The following is a 23,733-nucleotide window of genomic DNA, read 5'->3' on the forward strand; positions in this document are numbered from 1 at the left end:
TAAAATCTCTGTATCTTTGAAATTCTGGATGTTTTTCTTGCTTAATCTCATGGTTTAATAGTTAGGGAATATTAAAAAATTGTGCATATGTGAGAGAGATAAATAGATTTAAAAAATATTCTTATGTCTAAATTTTCAAATTCTCAAGCTGTTTTTTGTTCTTGTCTCGCTGGGTCTTACCATCTTTATTTAGCATTTCAGTTATAAATCATGTTTTATATATGTGAACAGCTTTGGGAATGTGACCTTTCTCATGACCCTGTAAGCTATGATTTTGCTTTGTATTTCCTGGAATAAGTGTCACTAAAACATACATTTCGTTTTTTTCCTAGGTAAAAACCTCTACACCAATGAATATGTAGCTATCAAACTGGTGAGTAGAATCTATATTTGTACTAAGTGTATTTTGGTGCTCTCACCCTCATATATATTTTTTTACAGGAAATAATTGTGAGCATTTACAAAAATACTGTTCTTTTTCTCTTACATATGACCCCATAAAGTCATTTTCTTTCAACTATGTATAGTGTTACAGCACGAATTACTGTATACTATATAACATTAAATGATACTTACTATAGTTTAGCCATGATGAATCAAAAATAGTTAATAAAAAATTGCTGGAAGAAAAAAATCATTGCAAAACTAGTAATTTTTGTGAACTTTATACCTTTCACAGTGCTATTTAAAAGATAAAATCATTTCCCCTGGCCAGTGTTACTCACTTGGTTGAGCATTGTCCCAGGCACTGCAAGTTCACTAGTTCAGTTCCTAGTCAGGGCACATACCCAGGTTGTGGGTTTGATCCCTAGTTGGGGTATGTTCAGGAGGCAATCAATCAATGTTTCTCTTACATCAGTGTTTCTCTCTTCCTCCTTCCCTCACTTTCCCTTCCGCTCTCTCTCTCTCAAATCAATGACAACATATTTTTTAAAAAGATAAATTCATTTGAAAATTTTATCATTTTTGTGACTGATTCATTTTTAAAATGTAAGGTATTTATTAATATACTTAGTACAGAAATAAATTTGATCATCTAATCATTGTCTTCAAAAGCTGCCAAACATGAAAAGCACATCATGTGGTCAAATTTGAAGCAAAGAGAAGGGAACCAAGATGGTAGCATAGGTAAATGCAGATACTGCCTCCCACAACCACATCAAAATTACAACTAAAATACAGAACAACCATCACTCAAAACCACCTGAAATCTGCCTGAATGGAAGTGCTACAACTAGAGAAGTGAAGAAGAAAGCACATTGAGACTGGTAGGAGGGGCAGAGGTTCTGAAATGTGCTGGTCAGACACCCATGTGTGGCATTTTTTTAAATTGGGAGGGATATCTTAGCTGTAGAGGCCTCCCGTGAGGAGCAGGGGGTCCCATACCAGACGCCCAGCTCAGGGTTCCAGAGTTGAGAAGAGGAGCCCCCATAACTTCAGGCTATAAAAACCAGCAGTTATTGTGGCTGAGGGGCACGGAGGCTGCTGTAGACCCAGGCAGTTCCTCTTAAAGGGCCGGCAAATGAACTTACATGGACCCACTGCCTCTGAGCTCCAGCTTTGGGTCAGCAGAGTGGGGGATCCAGGAATATAGGGAGACACATGGGGAGGAATTGCAATATCTGACATCAGAGTAAGAACTCAGGGACAGCTTTCTCCCGGACATGGGTGCTTTCATGGGGTCATTGTTCTTACGCTGAGACCTCCCCCGTTGCAGAGCTGACAGCCATATATGAATTTCCATCAGCCTGACTCACACTGTTTGTTCCACCCTGGTGATTCCCTGAGACCCAGCCCCATTCAATTTGCAGCCTTACCCAAGCTGTTTGCAGCAGCCTTCCCATTTGTATGGCCTATCCTGGCTCAGACTTCAGACTTTCCCCAAATCTCTCTAACAGCAAGCAGCTGGCATCAGCAAGACCTGGCACTAGCAACAGCCTGCCTTGCTTCACAGCTTGGCCGTGCCTGGGTACTTCTAAGCCCAACACAAGTAACAGCCACCTGCAGATCCCTCTGTAGCTTCTGCCGTGTGGCCCCAGAGCCAGGCACCTGGTGGACAGCTTCAGACCATACCATATTAGAACTCTACATATCCATGAGCCATACACTCCAGGGGCACCAGAGCCCCACTGAAGCAAGTCCTGCTCCACAGGGTCTCTTCTGTATAGCAACTCTTCCATTATAGTCCAAGCTGGTCTTCACAGCCATTTGGTCTGGAGGTCAGCTCCTTCCAGTGATGCCAATAGCAATCAAGGCTCAACTACAACAAGACTGTGCACACAGCCCACACAGGGGCGCACCTAGAGTGCCCAACTCGGGTGACTGGGGAGGCTGAGCCACTGTGCCCTACAGGACACCTACAACACAAGGCCACTCTACCAGTTCCAGGAGACATAGCAGCTCTACCTAATACATAGAAACAAGCACAAGGAAGCAGCCAAAATGTGGAGACAAGAAACATATCACAAATGAAAGAACAGAAAAACACTAAGTGAAATGGAAGCAAACAAACTATTAGATATAGAGTTCAAAACAATGGTTATAAAGATGCTCAAGGATCTTAATGAGAGTTTCAAGGGAGTTAGTGAGACTTTCAAGGATCTCAATGAGAACTTTAAAGACATGAAAAAAGGACCAGTCAGAAATTAAGTATACACTAACTGAAATAAATAATAATTTATAGGGATTCAATAGTAGAGGAGAGGATTCTGAGGACCAAATCAACAATTTTGAATATGAGGAAGCAAAAAACAGCTGATCAGCAGGGCAGAAAAAAAAAACACGAATAAAAAATATGAAGATAGTGTAAGGAGCCTCTGCGACAACTTTAAATGTACCAACATTAGCATTGTGGGAATGCCAGAAGGAGAAGCACCCGTGTCTAGGAGAAAGTTGTCCCTGAGTTCTTACTCTGATGCCAGATATTGCAATTCCTCCCCATGTGTCTCCCTATATTCCTGGATCCCCCACTCTGCTGACCCAAAGCTGGAGCTCAGAGGCAGTGGGTCCATGTAAGTTCATTTGCCGGCCCTTTAAGAGGAACTGCCTGGGTCTACAGCAGCCTCCGTGCCCCTCAGCCACAATAACTGCTGGTTTTTATAGCCTGAAGTTATGGGGGCTCCTCTTCTCAACTCTGGAACCCTGAGCTGGGCGTTTGGTATGGGACCCCCTGCTCCTCACGGGAGGCCTCTACAGCTAAGATATCCCTCCCAATTTAAAAAAATGCCACACATGGGTGTCTGACCAGCACATTTCAGAACCTCTGCCCCTCCTACCAGTCTCAATGTGCTTTCTTCTTCACTTCTCTAGTTGTAGCACTTCCATTCAGGCAGATTTCAGGTGGTTTTGAGTGATGGTTGTTCTGTATTTTAGTTGTAATTTTGATGTGGTTGTGGGAGGCAGTATCTGCATTTACCTATGCTACCATCTTGGTTCCCCTCTCTTTGCTTCAAATTTGACCACATGATGTGCTTTTCATGTTTGGCAGCTTTTGAAGACAATGATTAGATGATCAAATTTATTTCTGTACTAAGTATATTAATAAATACCTTACATTTTAAAAATGAATAAGTCTGCCGAAACCAGTTTGGCTCAGTGGATAGAGCGTCGGCCTGCGGACTGAAGGGTCCCAGGTTCGATTCCGGTCAAGGGCATGTACCTGGGTTGTGGGCACATCCCCAATAGGAGATGTGCAGGAGGCAGCTGATCGATGTTTCTCTCTCATCGATGTTTCTAACTATCTCTCTCCCTTCCTCTCTGTAAAAAATCAATAAAATATATTTTTTAAAAAATGAATCAGTCACAAAAATGATAAAATTTTCAAATGAATTTATCTTTTTAAAAAATATGTTGTCATTGATTTTAGATAGAGAGAGGAAGGGAAAGCGAGGGAAGGAGGGAGAGCAAGATATTGAAAACTATTTGAGGAAATAATGACAGAAAACTTCCTCTACCTGTTGAAAGAAATAGACTTACAAGTTCAGGAAGTGCAGAGAGTCAAACAAGAGGAACCCAAAAGGGCCCACACCAAGACACATCATAATTAAAATGCCAAGGGCAAAAGACAAAGAGAGAATCTTAAAAGCGTCAAGAGTAAAGCAGTTCACTACAAGGGAGCACCCATAGGACTGTCAGCTGATTTCTTAACAGAAACTTTGCAGGCCAGAAGAGAGTGGCAAGACATATTCAAAGTGATGATTAGCAAGGACCTATAACCAAGATTACTTTATCCAGTAAAGCTATCATTTAGAATTGAAGGTCAGATAAAGAGCTTCACAGACAAGAAAAAGCTAAAGGAGTTCATCACCACCAAATCAGTATTAGTGGAAATGCTGAATGGTGTTCTTTAAGCAGAGGAAGAGGAGGAAGGAGAAGGAGAAAGAAGAGGAGGAGGAGAGGGGAGAAAAAGGAAGAAGAAGGAAGGAACGCCGAAACCAGTTTGGCTCAGCGGATAGAGCATCGGCCTGCGGACTGAAGGGTCCCAGGTTCGATTCTGGTCAAGGGCATGTACCTGGGTTGCGGGCATATCCCCAGTGGGAGATGTGCAGGAGGCAGCTGATCGATGTTTCTCTCTCATCGATGTTTCTAACTCTCTATCTCTCTCCCTTTCTCTCTGTAAAAAATCAATAAAATATATTTAAAAAAAAAAGAAGGAAGGAAAAATGGGAAGAAGATAAAAAATATGCAGAATAAAATGACAATAAATACATATCTATCGACACTTGAATCTAAAAATCAAATGAACAAGGAATCTAATAAACAAAATAAACTAGAAAAAATAGAATAGAATAGAACCAGAGGCATGCAAACATGGAACAGGTGATGACTCTCAGAGGGAAGGGGGTAGGGGTGTTGGGAAGAGATCAACCAAAGAACTTATATGCAAATATTATCTATGGACACAGATATTATGGTGGTGAAGACTTGGAGCGGGGTAGGAACTGGGTGGAGGGGGGCAACAGGGAAGATATCTGTAATACTCTGAACAATAAAGATTTTTTTAAAGATATGCCAAAAAAAAGAAATTTGAAGCAAAGAGTTTAATTCGTTTTGTCAGTCTAATCTTTTTTTTTTTTTTAATATATTTTATTGATTTTTTACAGAGAGGAAGGGAGAGAGATAGTTAGAAACATCGATGAGAGAGAAACATCGATCAGCTGCCTCCTGCACATCTCCTACTGGGAATGTGCCCGCAACCAAGGCACATGCCCCCGACCGGAATCGAACCTGGGACCCTTCAGTCCGCAGGCCGATGCTCTATCCACTGAGCCAAACCGGTTTCGGCTTGTCAGTCTAATCTTATGAATAACTAATCTTTGCAAATAGCATCCTGTTAAAAAAGAATAATTATGTGATTTTAAGGATTAATAATTTTAGAACAAACAATTCTTTATCTTATATTTAAAGTTGATACAAAACCATTTCTAGCTTATATGAAATGTTTCATATGACTCGTTTCTATGAAACTTGCATAAATGTTTCTCTGCCTATTAAATCCTAGTAAGTTTCCCAGGATTTTCAGGTAGTTTGGGGCTTTTTTAGTTGGAAGGCAGAGGAGTTAATGATTGAAGGACATACCTTATGACAGTTGAATGCTGTTCTTTTCTAATGAATTGCACTTACTACATCCACATCCGCTCTATGATTGATCCATCTAGATTTATCCTTCCAGAATCATGCTAGTCAACCTATTTAGATAAACTTGCATAACGTATTGTTGACATGACTGATAATTGCATTTCATTTTTAAATTTCATTAAGTTTTTAGGCTATTTTTATGGCAGAGTTAAAGCTGAAAATAGACTTAATATCTAGTATAGTGTGTTTTAGTACTTAATTTCTCTTTCAAATCTTAAAGGCATTTTAGAAGATAATAATCTTTTTTATAGGCCTCCTCTCTTGCTGTTGATCTGTATTCTTCATGGGAGATATAAGGCCCATAATTGAGCTCTTTTCATTGTAACAGCAAAATTGGCCTTAAGTGTTACAGTTCTATAAGGTAGCCGTCTGCTGTTGGTTTAGGATTTCAGGCAGGTATGTGTGTTCCAGAATAACCGTGATTCTGGCAAATAGCCTGCCCTCATTGGAAATGTAATCAGTACCTGGCACAGAAATACAAGGAAGTCCTGCTGTAACTGTTACAGTTCTACTTTGTTTGGATCTTCATTGTGGGCTCTTGTTTCTTGGATATCTAGAAACCTTTTAAAAAACCATATATAGCCTAGATGGTGTGGCTTGTGTTGTGCAGTAGTTAAAGCATCAGCCTGTGCACAAAGGATCTCGGGTTTGTTTCCCAGTTAAGGGCACGTACCTGGGTTGCAGATTCCATCCCTAGGCCTGTTCAAGATGCATGCAGGAGGCAACCAATTGATGTGTCTCTCTCATATCAATGTGTCTCTCTTACTCTCTCCCTCTCCCTTCCACTCTCTCTAAAAACCAATGGAGCCCTAGCTGGTTTGGCTCAGCGGATAGAGCCAAACTGAAGGGTCCCAGGTTCCATTCCGGTCAAGGGCATGTACCTGGGTTGCGGGCACATCCCCAGTAGGGGGCGTGCAGGAGGCAGCTGAATCGATGTTTCTATCTCATCGATGTTTCTAACTCTCTATCCCTCTCTCTCTCCCTTCCTCTCTGTAAAAAAATCAATAAAATATATTTTAAAAAAAAACAATGGAAAAAATATCCTCAGGTGAGGATTAATAAAAAAATAAAAAAGAAAAGATAGATAAGGTGGACTTTATAAAAACTAAAAATTTATATAATATCAAAAGATTCTGAACAGAGTGAAAAGGCAACCCAGGAAATGGGAGGGAGAAAGTATTTGAAAATCACATATCTGATAAGAAATTGATATCTGAAATTTACCTTTTTAACCATTTTTAAGTGTACAGTTCAGTGGTATTAAGTACATTCACATTGTTGAGCATCCATTCCAGAATTTTTTCATCTTCGTCAACTGAAATTCTGTACCCATTAAACACTAACTCCCCATTTTCCTCTGCCCCCAGCCCCTGGCAACCAAAATTCAACCTTCTGTTTCTATGAATTTGATGACTCTGTAAGTGGGATGATGCAGTATTGTCCTTTTGTAACTAGCTTATTTCATTTAGCATAATGTCCTCAAGGTTCATCCCCTGTTATAGCATGTGTCAAAATGTCCTTGTTATAGCCGAATAATATTCCATCTTATGTGTGAAACAAAATGTACCCACATTTTGTTTATCCATTTAGTTGTTGAAAAATACCCAAATTGCTTCCACCTTTTGACTTTTGGGGATAATGCCAGTATGAATATGGGTGTACAAAAATCAATTTGAGCCTGTCCAGCGTGACTTAGTGGTTGAGCATCAAACTATGAACCAGGAGGTCACGGTTCGATTCCCTGTCAGGTCACATACCTGGGTTGCAAGCTCAGTTCCCAAGTGGGGGGTGTGCAAGAGGCAGCCAATCAATGATTCTCTCATGATTGATGTTTCTATCTCTCTCTTCCTCTCACTGCCTCTCTGAAATCAATAAAAATATATTTTTTAAAAATCAATTTGAGTCCTGATATTTTTGTGTAAATATCCAGAAGTAGGATTGTTGTATCATATGGTAATTCCATGTATAATTTTTTGAGAAATTGCCATACTCTTTTCCATAGTAGCTCTACCATTTTGCAGTATTGCACAAGGATTCCAGTTTCTTCATATCCTCACCAATACTTGTTGTTTTCTGTGGTTTTGATAATAGCCATCCTGCCGAAACCGGTTTGGCTCAGTGGATAGAGTGTCGGCCTGCGGACTGAAAGGTCCCGGGTTCGATTCCGGTCAAGGGCATGTACCTGGCTTGCGGGCACATCCCCAGTGGGAGATGTGCAAGAGGCAGCTGATCGATGTTTCTCTCTCATCGATGTTTCTAACTCTCTATCTCTCTCCCTTTCTCTCTGTGAAAGGTCAATAAAATATATTTTTAAAAAAAAATAGCCATCCTAATGAGTATTCAGGAATATCTTTTAGGGTACTGTTTGATTTTCTTATTACCTAACTGCCTGGTGTGCTGTCAATACAGAATAATTAACCAGCCAATTCTTGAAGTTTGTTATAGAGCAAAGTGTGATAGTTAGCTACTTTATCTCTGGGATCTTTAGAAACTCTATTTTTGAAAACTTGATCACCATATTGTTTACATATTTTAATTGCATGTATAATCTAATTTTCTTAAGAATAAAGCTAAATATACATAAACAATTTTTATGCAGCATTATTCATAATATTGAAAACTGAAAGCAATTCATGTGTATGTGTGTACATACATATATACAGAGGAGTACTATTGCCATTAAAAATAACATACAAAAATAAATAAATAATATACAGCCCTGGTCGAGTGTTTCTGTTGGAGCATCATCCCATGCACCAAAGGGTTGTGGGTTCCATCCCCAGTTGGGGAGTGTATGGGAGGCAACCAATCAATGTTTCTCTCTCATATCGATGTTCCCCTCTCTCCCTCTCTCTAAAATTAATAAAAGCCCTAGCCCATTTGGCTCAGTTGATAGAGCATCGGCTTGCAGACTGAAGGGTTTTGGGTTCAATTCCGGTCAAAGGCACATACCTTGGTTGCCGGCTCAACCCGGGAGGCAACCCATTGATGTGTCTCTCTCTGTCTCTCCCCCTTCCTTCCACTCTCTAAAAATTAAAAATCAATGGAAAAATATCCTCAGGTGAGGATTAACCATAAATAAAGAAATTGATGGATAGATAGATAAAATTAATAAAAACATATCCTTGTAGGAGGATTTAAAAAAATAATATACAGTTTTACTTCCTGCCATGAAAAGATGTCATTCTCACATTGTTAAATTTAAAGACACATTTACAGAACAGCAAATGGAGCATGATCTCACTTATTAAAAAGATTTTTTAGTCTATTTTGTATATATAAATAAATATTTGGAAGGACATTCACCAAAATGTTAATAGTGCTTCTCTGTAAAGGGATAGGGACTCATATTATTTTTAGTTTCTTCCTAATATTTGTGTTTTTTGAAATTTTCTTCCTGAGCATATATTATTTTTCTAAAAATAATAAAACTCTATTAGCCCAAGTTCATAATAAAACAAGCAGGAAATACATGCCGGTAGTTAATTAAAAGATTGGACATCTGGTTTCCTAGGATAATACATTTCAGGAGAATACTTGATAATGAGGGGGAGCTATCCTTGAATGATGGCTCATACAGAGTATTTTTTATTTAAATATCTATGGAAAGAATTATATGTAATTCGGTTTCATCTTCTCCCTAGCTGTGATTTCAGAGAGAAATGGTGGTTTGAAAATGCTATCATATGTAGATATCATCTCTAAATTATTAAGTGATGTTATGGATGAAAAAAGTGAAGAGATAAAGAAGTACAAATTGGTAGTTACAGAATAGTTACCAGGATGTAAAGTACAGCATAGACAATATAGCCCATAATATAGTAATAACTGTGTATGGTGTCAGATTGGTGTGAGATTTATTGGGATGATCACTTGGTAACTTGTATAATGTTTGATCACTGGGTTGTAATATAATAATGTATGTCAACTATAATTGAAAAATGAAAAATTATTTAAAGTAAAAAAAATCGTTAATAAGTAAATAAATATTAAGTTATCTTAACTCTGGTTTGTGTTGAAAACCTAAGAATAGAAAAATTCCACTTGTCTAAAGCTGATATCTCTTTTTTGGGTTTCAGGAACTAATAAAATCACGTGCTCCACAGCTTCATTTAGAGTACAGGTTTTATAAACAGCTTGGCAGTGCAGGTAAGTCAAGGCTGTTTTCTCTGTTTACTAAAGTACAGATTACTGGAAGCCCTAAAATATGCACATTTTCCTAACTTTACTCATACCAGACACATATCTCCTCTGCTTGCTAGGTAAATAAATAAACATAGGTAGGTAAATAAACATAGTTAAAAAGCTACTTGCTCTTTGGCTCTTGGAGGAACAGTTGAATTGATTGGGCATCTGTGATACTGTTACTGTACCTGTAAACCAACCTTTGAAAGCTTTCACCCACCTGAAATATACCTGGTATGGAGTTTTGCTTTTTGGCAGTTTACTTATTCCCTTTCCATCTTTTTATGTATACCAACAGAAAAGAAGAGTGGTGGCTAATTTACAAGCTGTATTTTACCATATTGAGACTATATGTCCATTTTAAAGACATACTATAAAATACATGTTCTGAAATACCATAACACTATCATTTTATTCATTTTTCTCATTAATTTGGAAGACCTATCTAAATAATTGTAATAACCTATGATCTTTGAGGATTTAAAAAATTTAAGATTATAATTTTTTAAACATGCCTAAAAGCTCTAATTTTTTTTAACCTAAAAGCTCTAATTTTTAAAATATCTTCCTGGTTTCCAGAAAAGTATCTTGATTTAGCAAATGTTACCAACCTTAAGGAGGTTGTACCTATAGGATACTTCTCACAGAAGATTAAATCCTTCGGTGCTGGGATTCAGCATTGCTTGATACTAGTAGACATTCCTTTGCTTTGTGCTTTCTTCAGTGTGACAGTTTTATGCGAATGACTGAATGGTTTCTATTTCAAGTATCACTGTTGAAGGTACTATTGAAGGAATTTGAGTTACACTTCCTTAGAATATAGAGAATTCTATAAGAGCCTCTTGGTGGTGTTAAAGTTGTTTTATACTCTGACCATGCAATAATTAGCCATGGTCATAACCAAAGCAAATGAGGATAGGCATTTGTCTTTCATTGAACCTAACAAGCATTCTTGCTCACCGTAGCCTCTTAGTATATACTATTTGTTCATTGATGGTATCCTTAAATAAGGAGTGTGCCTGGCATAGGATTTAAGATTGCCAACTGAGTGCATAGAACTAAACTTTAAAGTTGGCTGTAACTTTCACCATGATATTTATCACAACTCACTTATGATAAACATATTTGTACAATTTTTCAAAAATTTAGGGCACAGGTGAAAATATGATAGATTCAGCCTAACTTAGAAGTTTGAGTGGGCCTAAGGAAAATGATGAGGCCAGTTTGCAGAGGAATTAACCAGATCAGGCCAATGTTCCCTTTTCAATATGGAGCCCCCAAATCTAATGAACCTGTTAATAGGGATGACATCTGTGCTTCCGGGTTCATACTATCCCCAAATACAAGAGAGCATTGCAGCCTTAGCCAGTTTGGCTCAGGGGATAGAGTGTCAGCCTGTGAACCAAAGGGTTCCAGGTTCGATTCCAGTCAAGGGCACATACCTTGGTGGCAGGCTCCTCCCAGGCCCAGGCCCTGGTGGGGGTTGGTGCAGGAGGCAACCAATATGCTTCTCTCTGTCTCTCCCTCTCTCTTCCACTCTCCCTAAAAATCAATGGAAAAAGATCCTCAAGTGAGGATTACCAAAAAAAAAAAAAAAAAAAAAAGGAGAGAGAGAGCATTGCAGATTCTTGATGTCTTGGCATTCTACATGCACTAAAAATATTATTAAACTAGAAACCCAGTGCACAGATATGTGTACCAGTGGGGTCCCTCAGCCTGGCCTGCAGGATCGGGCTGAAACCAGCTTTCCGACATCCCCCAAGGGGTCCTGGATTGTGAGAGGGTGCATGCCAGGCCGAGGGACCCCACTGGTGCATGATTGGGGCTGGGGAGGGATGCGGGAGGGCTCCACAGCATGTCCGACTCGTCTCACTCAATCCCCACCAGCAAGCTAACCTACCAGTTGGAGCGTCTGCCCCCTGGTGGTCAGTGCATGTATTAGCGACTGGTTGACCAGTTGCATGTCTTCCCCCTGGTGGTCAGTGCACTTCACAGCGAGCAGTTGAATGGCCAACCAGATGACCGGACACTTAGCATATTAGGCTTTTATTATATAGGACTAGAGGCCCGGTGCACGAAATCTGTGCATGGGGAGGCAGGGGTCCCTCAGCCCAGCCTGCACCCTCTCCAATCTGGGACCCCTCGGGGAATGTCTGACTGCTGGTTTAGGAAAGATTGGTCCTAAACCAGCAGTCGGACATCCCTCTCACAATCCGGGACCGCTGGTTCCTAACTGGTCACCTGCCTGCCTGCCTGCCTGATTGCCCCTCACTGCCTCTGCCTCGGCCCCTGCCACTGTGGCTTTGTTCGGAAGGACGTCTGGAAGGATGTCCATTGTAATTAGCATACTACCCTTTTATTAGTATAGATAGGTAGATCATTGGATGGAGGGAGTCGATGGGAAAAAAGGGACATCCGTAATACTTTAAACAATAAAGATAACGTTGGCCGAAACCGGTTTGGCTCAGTGGATAGAGCGTCGGCCTGCGGACTGAAGGGTCCCAGGTTCGATTCCGGTCAGGGGTATGTACCTGGGTTGCGGGCACATCCCCAGTGGGAGGTGTGCAGGAAGTGGCTGATCGATGTTTCTCTCTCATCGATGTTTCTAGCTCTCTATCTCTCTCCCTTCCTCTCTGTAAAAAAATCAATAATAAAAAAAAAAGATAACTTTGTTTTAAATTTTTAAAAAATTGTCTTTCATCTCTAGCTGGTTAGGCTCAGTGGATAAAGCATCGGCCTGCAGACTGAAGGGTCCCAGGTTCAATTGCAGTCAAGGGCACATGCCCTGGTTGTGGGCTCGATCCCCAGTAAGGGCCGTGTAGGAGGCAGTCAATCAATGATTCTCTCATCATTGATGTTTCAACCTCTCTCCCTCTCCCTTCCTCTGTGAAATCAATCTTACTGCATAAAACAGCTTACTATTTCACAATTTGCTATTTAGTTCCTATAAGAAGGTGTTTAGAAAGAAAGGGAACAAGGTATTGCATCACTTTGTTATCATTGGTTGAACTTATGCCTGAAACTGTTAACACACAGCTCAAAGAAATGGGGTCAGAAACTGGTTGCTTGGTGATGGAGGAAGGTATGAGAAAGACCATAAAGCCATTGCTGCTGTTGAGTGGTAGAAGGGGCAGCATATAACAGTTGTTACAAATGCCTCTGAGCTGGTAACAGAAGGCTCAACAGTGTTCCCATGGAAATAAAAAAGGCAAAATTTTGGCCCAAATTTGAAGAACCAATGCTCTGAGATTTCCAACAATGAATTACCTTAAAGAGCAATAAATTCTATGGCTAGGAGTAGTCAAACAGAGATGGATGACCAATTGTTAAGAAGCAGTTTTTAAAAATATGTTTTTATTTGTTTCAATGATTAGAAGCACTGATCTGCTGCCACCTGCACAACCCCTACTGGGGATCAAGCCTACAACCCAGGCATGTGCTCTGATGGGGAATCAAACCTTGACCTCCTGGTTCATAGGTTGGCACTCAATCACTGAGCCATGCCAGGCAGACTGTAAGAAGCAATTCTTGCCCTGCAGCAGTGGCTTTATGGTCTTACTCTTTATGGTCTTTCTCTTATCTTTTTCCATCACCAAGCAACTGGTTTCTGTCCCCATTTCTTTGAGCTGTGCGTTAACGTTTTCAAGCATAAGTTCAACAACTGATAGTAAAGTGATGCAATACCTTGTTCCCTTTCTTTCTGAACCCCTTCTTATAGGAACTAAAAAGCAAATTGTGAACTGAAGTAAGCTGTTTTATGTAATAAGATTGATTTCCTGTCTCTTAAAGGGAGGGCAGTTTCCAGGCAGAAGTTGAACAGTTATACATTCTGGATGTTGTGAGGCCAATTTGTGCACTGGGTAAAAAGTTAGACTACATTACCTTTTTTTGTTAATCCTCATCCAGGGATATTTTTCTATTATTTTTAATTTTTAGAGAGAGTGGAAGGAAGGAGGAGAGACAGAGAGAGAGACACATCGATTGGTTGCCTTCCACATATGCCCAGACGAGGGCATTGAGCCTGCAACCGAGGTATTTGTCCTTGACTAGAATCAGCCTGGGACCCTTCAGTCTGAGGGCCAACACTCTATCCAGTGGCCAAACTGACTAGAGCCTAGAATACATGCCTTTTAAAGACCTATTTGAACTCTAAGATTGTATTAAAAAAACTTTTTAAAAAATATATTTTTTTTATTTCAGAGAGGAAGGGAGAGGGAGAGATAGAAACATCAATGATGAGAATCATTGATTGGCCGCCTCCTGCATGCCCCTTACTGGGGATTGAGTCTGCAACCTGAGCATGTGCCCTTGACTGGAATCAAACCCAGGACCTTTCAGTCCACAGGTCAGCGCTCTAGTCACTGAACCAAACCGACAAGGGTAGTAAAAACTCTTAAAAGCCCTAGCCAGTTTGGCTCAGTGGACAGAGTGTCAGCCTGTGGACTGTAGGGTCCTGGGTTCAATTCTGGTCAAGGGCACATGCCTGGGTTGTGGGCTCGGTCCCCAGTAGGGGGCCTGCAGGAGGCAGCGGATCAATGATTCTCTCTCATCATTGATGTTTCTATCTCTCTCTCCTCCTTTCCTCTCTGAAATAAATATACGTTTTTTTTAAAAAAAGAAACTAAAAAACCCAAAAAACTCTTAAAGACCACTTATTACTGTATAAGAAACATCATGACACAGATATATATTATACCTGGTATCTTCCTCAGTTTCAGAAAATATAAACTTATTTTTTTAGAATTTAATTATATTATAAATATAACCCTGGCAAAATGGGCATCCAATGAGCCATGAATCAAAATGGGGACATTATCTAGTGTTTCCCATCATTGGATGGCTGGGGGCAAGGTAGGTTTTTATTTGCAAATTATGGTTTGAACATGGGATTACTGGATAATTTCTAAATTTATTACAAGAAAAACTTTTAAATGTGACTGTAACTATATGTAATTGACTATGAGAAATTGTTATTTTTCCCTGATTATTGGAAAGTCAAAGTTTTAGATGTTCTCTGTTTCTAAACCAAATACATTCTTCGGTTCTGCTTCATTCCTTCTTACACCACTGTTTTGATTTTTCAAGGTACAATAGACTTTGGCATTAGACATAATTATGCTTTTCAGATGTAGTTTCTATAGGTTGTTCTGAGTACACAAGATTGGGAGTCAGGGACTTAAATATTGACTCTGGATTCCCTGGAACTTGCCTGCCCTGCTGGTAGCTTTAGTATTGGTTTGGTACAATGATCCAGCTTCACAAGAATGAACAGCAGTGTTTAATTTTGGTAATTAAAGCTGTAAGCCTTGGAATCAGCAGAAGAAAGCACCCTGTGAGTTGTAACCATCTTTCTTATTTTTCTTATCATTTTCTTCAGTCATCAGTGTTGTGTTAATTGTATGATAGTCACCATGGTAAGTCCCAATGGGAATGTTTTTATGCTCTCAGAGTCCTTTTACTTAAGAGAGTATATACATAGTCAACATTTTCCCAGCTCACAGCTGTTTTATCCCATACTAGAGGCCCAGTGCACAAAATTTGTCCATGGGTAAGGTCCCTAGGCCTGGCCAGCAATCAGGGCCGATCCGGGCTTTCTAGCTGCCGACCAGGGCCTCCCTTCCTTGGCTGCTGGCTGCTGGCCAGGGCCTGCCTTCATTCTGTGCCACCCCCTGGTGGTGAGCGCACGTCATAGTGAGCAATCGGTCTCCTGGTTGAACTCCCGTAGGGAAAATTTGCATATTAGGCATATATACATACACACACACACACACACACACACACACACACACACACGGCCCGGTGCACAAAATTCGTGCACATTAAAAGGGGATTAATTAGAGGAAGTATTTTAATATTGCTATTTGCCCTTTCTCTATGATGGAAGTGTCAGAGATGAAAGAAAATTAGTAAAATGTATATGAAAATCTTCCTCCTGTCAAGAGTTTGGGGCGCACCACAGGACCCAGGGTCAAGTCCCCGCCCACCCACATGTGCCTCAAAATCGCAGGAGATCCAGATCCGGCCAGCCTCTCTCCCTCCCTCCCCCCCATTGGGCTAGATCCAGACCTGGCTGGTCCCACCCTTGTTAAGCCCCACTGGGTCGGGGGGACGCAGCCTCAGGTCCCCTGGCCCAGCGCCGGGGCACGGGACCCAGCCTGAGGTCCCCCAGGCCAGGGTGGGGGGTGTGCCTTGAGGTCTCCTGTCAAGCCCCACCAGGCAGGGGCCACAGCCTCAGGTCCCCTGGCCCGGTGCCGTGTTGGGGGCACAGCCTCAGGTCCCCTGTCAAGCCCTGCTGGGAGGCGGCACAGCCTCAGGTCCCCTGTCAAGCCCCGCTGGAAGGGGGGCACAGCCTCAGGTCCCCCGTCAAGCCCTGCTGGGCCGGGGGAGTGGCCTGAGGTCCCCCGGCCCGGGGCAAGGGGAGCAGCCTGAGGTCCCCCTTCAAGCCCCGGTGGGCAAGGAGTGCAGCCTCAGGTCCCCTGTCAAGCCCCGCCAGGCAGGGGGCGCGCCCTCAGGTCCCCCGGCCTGGCATCAGGGCAGGGGGTGTGACCTCAGGTGCCCTGGCCCGGTGTTAGGGTGGGGGATGCGACCTGAGGTCCCCCGTCAAGCCCTGCCAGGTGGGGGGGCATGACCTGAGGTTCCTTGTCAAGCCCTGCTGGGCGGGGGCCACAGCCTGAGGTCCCCCAACCTGGCACCAGGGTAGGGTGCATGGCCTGAGGTCCCCCATCAAGCCCTGCTGGGTGCGGGGCATGGCCTGAGGTCCCCCGGCCTGGAGCCAGGGTGGGGGGCACAGCCTGAGGTCCCCTGTCAAGCCTTGCCAGGTGGGGGGCACGGCCTGAGGTCCCCTGTCTACCCCCAGTGGGGTGGGGAGGCGCAGCAGCCTCAGGTCCCTGCTGATTGCTCTTCAAGGCTCGTTATGGGAACTCGGCCTCCACTGTGGGTGCAGCCATCTTTGTGGTGGAGTGATGGTCAATTTGCATATTCCCACTTTATTATATAGGACTTATGGCCCGGTGCACAAAATTCGTGCATGGAGGGTGGGTTCCCTCAGAACAGCCTGCACCCTCTCCAATTGGGGACCCCTTGGAGGATGTTGGACATCCCTCTCGCAATCTGGGACTGCTGACTCCTAACTGGTCACCTGCCTGCCTGCCTGATTGCCCCTAACTGCCTCTGCCTGCCTGCCTGATCACCCCTAACTGCCCTCTCCTTCTAGCCTGATCTCACCCCCAACAACCCTCCCCTGCCAGCCTGATCTCACCCCCCAATGGCCCTCCCCTACTGGCCTGATCTCACCCCCAACTGCCTCTGCCTGCCTGATAACCCCTAACTGCCCTCCCCTGCTGGCCTGGTTGCACCCAGCTGCCCTCCCTTGCCGGCCTGATCTTGCCCCCATTAGCCCTCTCCTGATGGCCTGATCTTGCCTCCAACTGCCCGCCCCTGCATGTCCGGTTTCCCCAACTGCCCTCCCCTGCCAGCCTGTTCTCGCCCCCATCGATCCTCCCCTGCTGGCCTGATCTCGCCCCCAACGGCCCTCCTCTGCCAGCCTGAACTTACCTCCAACTGCCCTCCCCTGCTGGCCTGATCTCGCCCCCAACTGCCCTCCTCTGCTGGCCAATTTGGTTCTGCTTGGTCGGTTTCTATGCCAGTCAGCGTCTAAAGCTCCACCTCCTAGGCAGCTATTGGCTCCTCACAGCACCCAGATTTGGTTCTGATTGGTTGGTTCCTATGCCAGTCAGCATCAAAAGCTCTGCCTCCTAGACAGCCATTGGTTCTTCACAGCACTCACATTTGTTTCTGATTGGTCGGTTCCTATGTTATTCAGTGTTTCTGGGCCTATCAACGGGGCCTGATCAGGAAGGTGAGGCTCATCAGCAGCCTCAGTGGAGGCCTCCAGAGAAATGGAGGCGCAGCTGCTGGCCAGGCACAGATAGGAAGAGAGAGGTAAGTGCTGATCTACAGCTGCCACAGAGGCTCTAGATCAGTCCCTGCTTCTCTCTTCAGGCCTCTCTCCGGGCATGATTCGCAGCCCCCTCAGCAGTAAGTGCTACGTCACCTCGCCTACAGCCACAGTGCTGGGTCGCTACAGCAACCCAGTGCTGACTGCAGGACTTCCGGTTGGTCTGCCTCTGGTTGTAACTGGTCATTACAGATCCAGGGTTTTTATATATTAGGATAACTACTACTCACTTTGCTTGTATTCTAACACACAGGAACAGGATTGATGGATGACAGGTTTGCAGCAAAGATAGGCAAAACCAGTGGGCTAAACACAACAGGAAGCCTAAACATAAGACAGTATGAGCAGGAAGGTTCCTAGCTAGACATGAGCTGGCCACGTGATAATGGCCTAGTATAATATATGGTAATTAAATAAAAGATAAATAAATAGAACCAAGTATACAGCAGAAATGACAGAAGGGAGGGAGAGGAAATGAATTAGAAAGGACAGAAACAAATGAAAGAGAATGGAGATAGGCAAATGGCAAGAAAATAGGACTCTAGATATAGAAATGAGAATGCAAGTAGATAAAATATGGTGGAGGCCTCTGATTTAGGAAGAAGGAACTATACAGTTGCCTTCTATTATTTTTCTCAGAAATAACTATTTCTTAAGAACAGTAATTTTGAACAGTAGCTCCGACATTTTTAATAAATAACCTACTTTAGTACTTTGACTGAAAATTCCCACCACTTCACTTAGCATTTGAACCAGGCCGACTATAATATAAATGGACACTGCAGTAATCTCTTTGCTTCTGCACCCTTCTTAATTATATTGAGAGATCCTAATGGTAGTGGAGAAACTCATCTTGCTCTGGTTAAACATTTAATTCCATTTCTATGTAGCAACCTGCCTGGGAAAAATTCTCAAGGGCTGTAGGAAAAAACAGCTGATCTAACCCTGAGCTGCCATGTCCTGGCTATCCAGCAGCTATTCTAATCTGCTAATGACCATTCTGCTTTGGCTCTCTTACAAAGGATATGTTAGTCCTCAAATAAAATAAAAAAAGACAGCAAGATACTTATTGAAATTTCATAATGTATCAAAACCCAGGCAAAATCTCATTGAACAGAGAATGCAAGTGAACTTAAGTACCCAGTAGGTACTTTATATGTTATTTTATTTTTCCCATTTTTGAGCACAGGGAAGTTTAGTAATTGACTTACCCCAAGGTCACACAATAGGCAAACTATGTTTTTGTTTTGTTTTGTTTTTTGTACAATAGATTCAATGCAATTCCTATCAAGATACCCATGGTGTATTTCACAGAACTAGAACAAATATTACAGATTTTTGTCTTGTGTGTGCATATATATACATATACCTAGCAGATGCCTGGGCCCTTTAACCCATTACCCCTTACCTAATCATAATAGAGTGGTGGAAGAAAGCCATAAAAATACTTAATTGAAGCAAAGGCCCAGAACCGCCCTCTAGTGTGAAAGAGTAAGATTTTCTGTTTCACCAGGTGCCCCCAAATTTTATGCCATAGAAGGCTGCCTTTGTTATCTCCAAAATGTTTTATGGCCTTTGGTGATCTAGGTTTTTAAATATTTCTTTCCAAAACAAATTAATCATTTATGTTGAATACATGTGCCATCTATACAACTGAGAGGCTCAGAGCTACCTATGCAAGCCATTTTAACCCACTGAAACCTTTATGTTGTGACTAAAGAAAGTGTTCATAGAGCTGATTGGGCTTTGCAGTTTTGGAGTTTCTGGGAGGGAATGGTTTTATATGTCATCAAAAAGCATAGGAGATGCCAGTTGGTACCAAAAGAAGAGCTTCAAATCTAGGCAACTGTTAAATTAAAAAGAACATGGTGCTCACTTCAGCAGCACATATACTAAAATTAGAATGATACAGAGACTAGCATGGCCCCTGTGCAGGGATGGCATGCAATTTGTGAAGTGTTCCATATTTTAAAAAATATTCAAAAAGAATATGGTTCTGCTTCAACAAAGGAATAAAGCATAAATGTGAAGAAAATCATAAAGTGTGAAATTGACAAAACCCTTCGATAATATGAACTTCTTGAGGAGTGCATTGTAAACAAGCTGGGCAAACATAGGAAGCGGTAAACAGGAAATTAAAAATAAGAACATACGAAGAGATACTGGAAAGATGGGAATTTTACTTAAAATATAAGTGAATCATATAACAAGAGTAGTTGGGAACAAGTAACATGCCTCAACTTAGATATCCAATACTTAGAAGTGCTTAAAAGAATTTAGAAAAAACTTTTGGTCTTCAGTTAGGCAGACATTTTTTTAATGAGAAGAAAGGATAAAGTGGTGATCTCAGTAAAAGAAAGTAAAATCTGGACCCTTTCTTGTCAGGTATAAGTTTTCAGAAATCTCTCTGCCAGGGGTATTATAGATGAAGGAGACAAAAACCACTAAATTTAGGGAAAATTGATCTTTATTAGTATAAAAGAGCAGCCTTGAAATTGCATTTTGACAACTATGGAGATTTAGACACTTGCCATCTCTAAGTACAGGCAGTGTGAATAAGTGGAGACAGCCAAGAATTGGAGCGAGGAGAAAAGTTTAGTCCAGTTTTTCCAGCTGTTTCTTTGTGACTTAAGTGTTAACCATGTGCCCATGCCTCAGTTTCCTTTTTCATACAACAGGAAAACCTGCTGTTTCTTATCAGGTTTGCAGACCTGCTGGGGTTGGATGAGGTAATGTCTAAAGGCCTTGAATTCTTAAAGGGAAAAGTGCTATGTAAACACAAGGCAGTATTGTTTTACATTGAAACTGAAGATCTAACTTTCCTATAGAAATGGAAATATCCTATTTACATTTCTCATAGCTTTAAGAAATATCAGAATGAAGAGATAACAGTTTCATTTTTTTGAAGAATTTCTGATGGGTTCTAAAGCAATGGTCACTTTGTACTTACCAGTTCTTTCTCTCACTCAATGCAGCAGAATTCTGGCTACTGTGAACCCATCATATCTGTGATCTTGAGTGAGGTGTTTGTTTCTTTCAGAGGAGCTGAATGTGGTCCGGTTGAAATACAATTATTCTCATTCGAGCCTCCTTGGTGAAAAGGAGTACTTTTACTTCCACAGCTCCATAGCCTTTTATGCCAATTTGGAGGGGACACTTGGCCACAGCTATGTTGAACCCCAGAAAAAAAGATAAAATTGCCATACCTATTTTTGTTCTGTAAAATGGAGTTGAAACTATTGCTCAAGGACCAAGCCAACTGGTCCCGTTAATGTTCGGTCCTTACTAAAACTGCACTTATTTATGAATCCTCAAAGGAAGCGGTGTTACTAGTGCCAAACTACTGAAACATCATAAATAAGGCTTATTGTTGTATGGGAATGTTAGTGAATATCAGTACCCTCAAAGAGGAAGGATACATAAGTTGGTTGGGCATTGTCCCATGCACTGATGAGTTGCAGGTTCTGTTCCCGGTCTTTATTTGCTTATGCCAACAATTCTTCATTAACTGTGTTAAGGAAGCAGAATAAAAATATGAATGAATAATTTAAGATATTAGAACAAAGTCCCTCAAATTATTTCTATATGGATATGGTATACAGTTAGAGACATGTATATTTACTAGTACTTATAAACTCCAAGCATCTACTCTGTGGTAAAAATTCTAGAATATAAGCCCCTTGAGTTTCAGAATTACGTTTGTTTGTTATCAGTGTAGTGGCTATAGCATTGCAAATTGTCAGACATAAATAGCCCATCAGCAGCTAAAGAATTATGTAGATGCAATCAAATTGAAGGAGGGATCATACCTTGTCAGCTGTTTGCTTAGCTCCATTCTTAACAGTTGCAGTTCAGGAAAGGTAGCACTCTACATCTCATACTCTGCTCCCTAAAAAAAAGAGTAATTTTAGAGAAGGAATTTTTAATTATCCAAGTGCAGCTTGGCTAAAGGAAAAAATGTTTTTCCAATTGAAAAATTTTGTAAGTTCTGGAGAAAATATCACTGAAGGTTTAGAAAAATATATAAAAGAAAGATTTACTTTCTCCACTTAGCTACTATTACCATGTATATTTCATTGGTCATTTTTATTTCTATATTTTTCATTAAAAATGTTCTGATTTAAAGATAAGATTGGGAATCTGTTTATCAAATGGAAAGGTATAAATTTCAAACAGTGTTGAGATTCTTTTAGCTTTATTACCCAACTAGAGGCCTGGTGCACAAATTTGTGCACGGGGAGGGTCCAGCCAGCCCCGCCCCCAATTGTGGGGGGAGCCCAATTGAGGGTGGGGCCAAGGGAAGGGCTCGGTTGAACTCCAGGTTGAGGGGACAGTTTGCCTTTTAGCCTTTTATTATATAGGATATGGATTTGAGAGATGAGATAGTAAAGGAGTAAGATGAGTTAAATGTCAAGTTGAATATTACGATTGAAAAATAATTGAAATATTGAAAATATTCTAGGAAGATAATAAAAGAATGCTAGAAAAGAAGTCGATGGGGCCTATCTATGTGATAGTTTGTTATATATTGGCACTGACACTTTGGGGACTTGGTGGCCTAATTTGAGTCTAGAGGCTTTATTCAAAATCCTAAGATACAGTGAGGCCTTGACTTACGAATTTAATTTGTTCCGTGACGGAGCTCATAACTCAAATTACTCGTATGTCAAATCAACAGTGAACGAGTGAGACACGTGATGCTGGGCTGATGTTGTGGCGTTCACTGTGATGTTCGCTGCACCACCTAGTGGTGGGGTATCCGAAGCTGGCTCGTAACCTGAATTTTAGCTCGCAACTCAAAGCAAAAAATTGGCTGAGAGACGGCTCGTATTTTGAAAAACTCGTTAGTCGGGACACTCATAAGTCAGTGCCCTACTGTACCTCTAAGAACACCATATTTCAGTTCATTGGCTGCTGGGATAACCTAATAAACATTCAAATAATCAGACCACCGCCCAGCTGTCAAAGATCACATGTGCTAGTTTTTAGGTATCCTATCTAATAAAAGAGAAACATGGTAATTAGCCATACGTCCGCTACCCTTCCCATTGGCTAATCAGGGTGATATGCAAATTAACTGCCAGCCAAGATGGCGGCCGGCAGCCAGGCAGCTTGAAGCGAACATGAAGCTTGCTTGCTTCAGTGACAGAGTACTCCAACGTTCTCCCCCTGCCGCTGCCGGCCTCTGAGCTTGCAGTTTGAAACATTGTTACAAATATAGAAGCTAAATAAAACCCCAGAAACGTGCTTTCAGCCAGCCGGGATCTCAGAGCTGGAGTTGAAACAGTGTTTCGATTATAGAACCCAAACAAACCAGATACCTGCTTTCAGCAGCCGAGGCCTAAGAGCTGGAGCCAAGCCTCAGAGCTAAAGCTGGCCCAGAATAAAAAAAAAAAGAAAGAAAGAAAGAAAGGAGTGGTTGGGAGCTCCAGTCACCCGCCAGCCTGAAAACAGCCCTCAGCCCCTCACCGAGACTGGCCAGGCACCCAAGTGGGGACCCCCACCCTGACCCAGGACACCCTTAAGGGCAAACCAGCCAGCCCCCACCAGTGCACCAGGCCTCTATCCTATATAGTAAAAGGGTAATAGGCCTCCCAGCACTGGGATCAGCGGAGCCACAAGGCCTCCCGGCACCGGGATCAGAGTGACGGGGCAGTGCCCAAACCCCCTGATCGCCCTGCGGCTCTGTGTGTGACAGGGGGTGGGGCCACAACCTCCCTATCTGCCCTGCTCTGTTCGTGACAGGGGAAGGCGCCCCAACTGCCTGATCAGCCCTGCTCTGTGCCTGATAGGGGGGAGCTCCCCAACCCCCTGATCGCCCTGCGGCTCTGTGTGTGACAGGGTGCGGTCCCCCCCACCCCCCCACCACGGGCCCTGCTCTGTGTGTGACGGGGTAGAGCCATAACCTCCCCATCGGCCCTACCCTGAGTGTGACAGGGTGCGGCGCCCCAACC

The 23,733-nt window shown here is 42.3% G+C and overlaps 1 protein-coding gene across 2 annotated transcripts in view; it reads left to right on the forward strand.

The window, feature by feature from the left end:
- CSNK1G1 (casein kinase 1 gamma 1) overlaps nt 1–23,733 on the forward strand; it is a 148,072-nt gene that overhangs the window by 59,245 nt on the left and 65,094 nt on the right. For both annotated transcript variants that reach the window (XM_081094358.1, XM_081094359.1), the window contains exons 3-4: nt 333–373; nt 9,717–9,786. In XM_081094358.1, the coding sequence (XP_080950484.1) occupies nt 333–373; nt 9,717–9,786 (111 nt within the window). The remainder of the gene's footprint in view (nt 1–332; nt 374–9,716; nt 9,787–23,733) is intronic.

Source organism: Myotis nattereri (assembly GCF_964212035.1).
Source record: "Myotis nattereri genome assembly, chromosome: 1".
Lineage (NCBI taxonomy): Eukaryota > Metazoa > Chordata > Mammalia > Chiroptera > Vespertilionidae > Myotis > Myotis nattereri.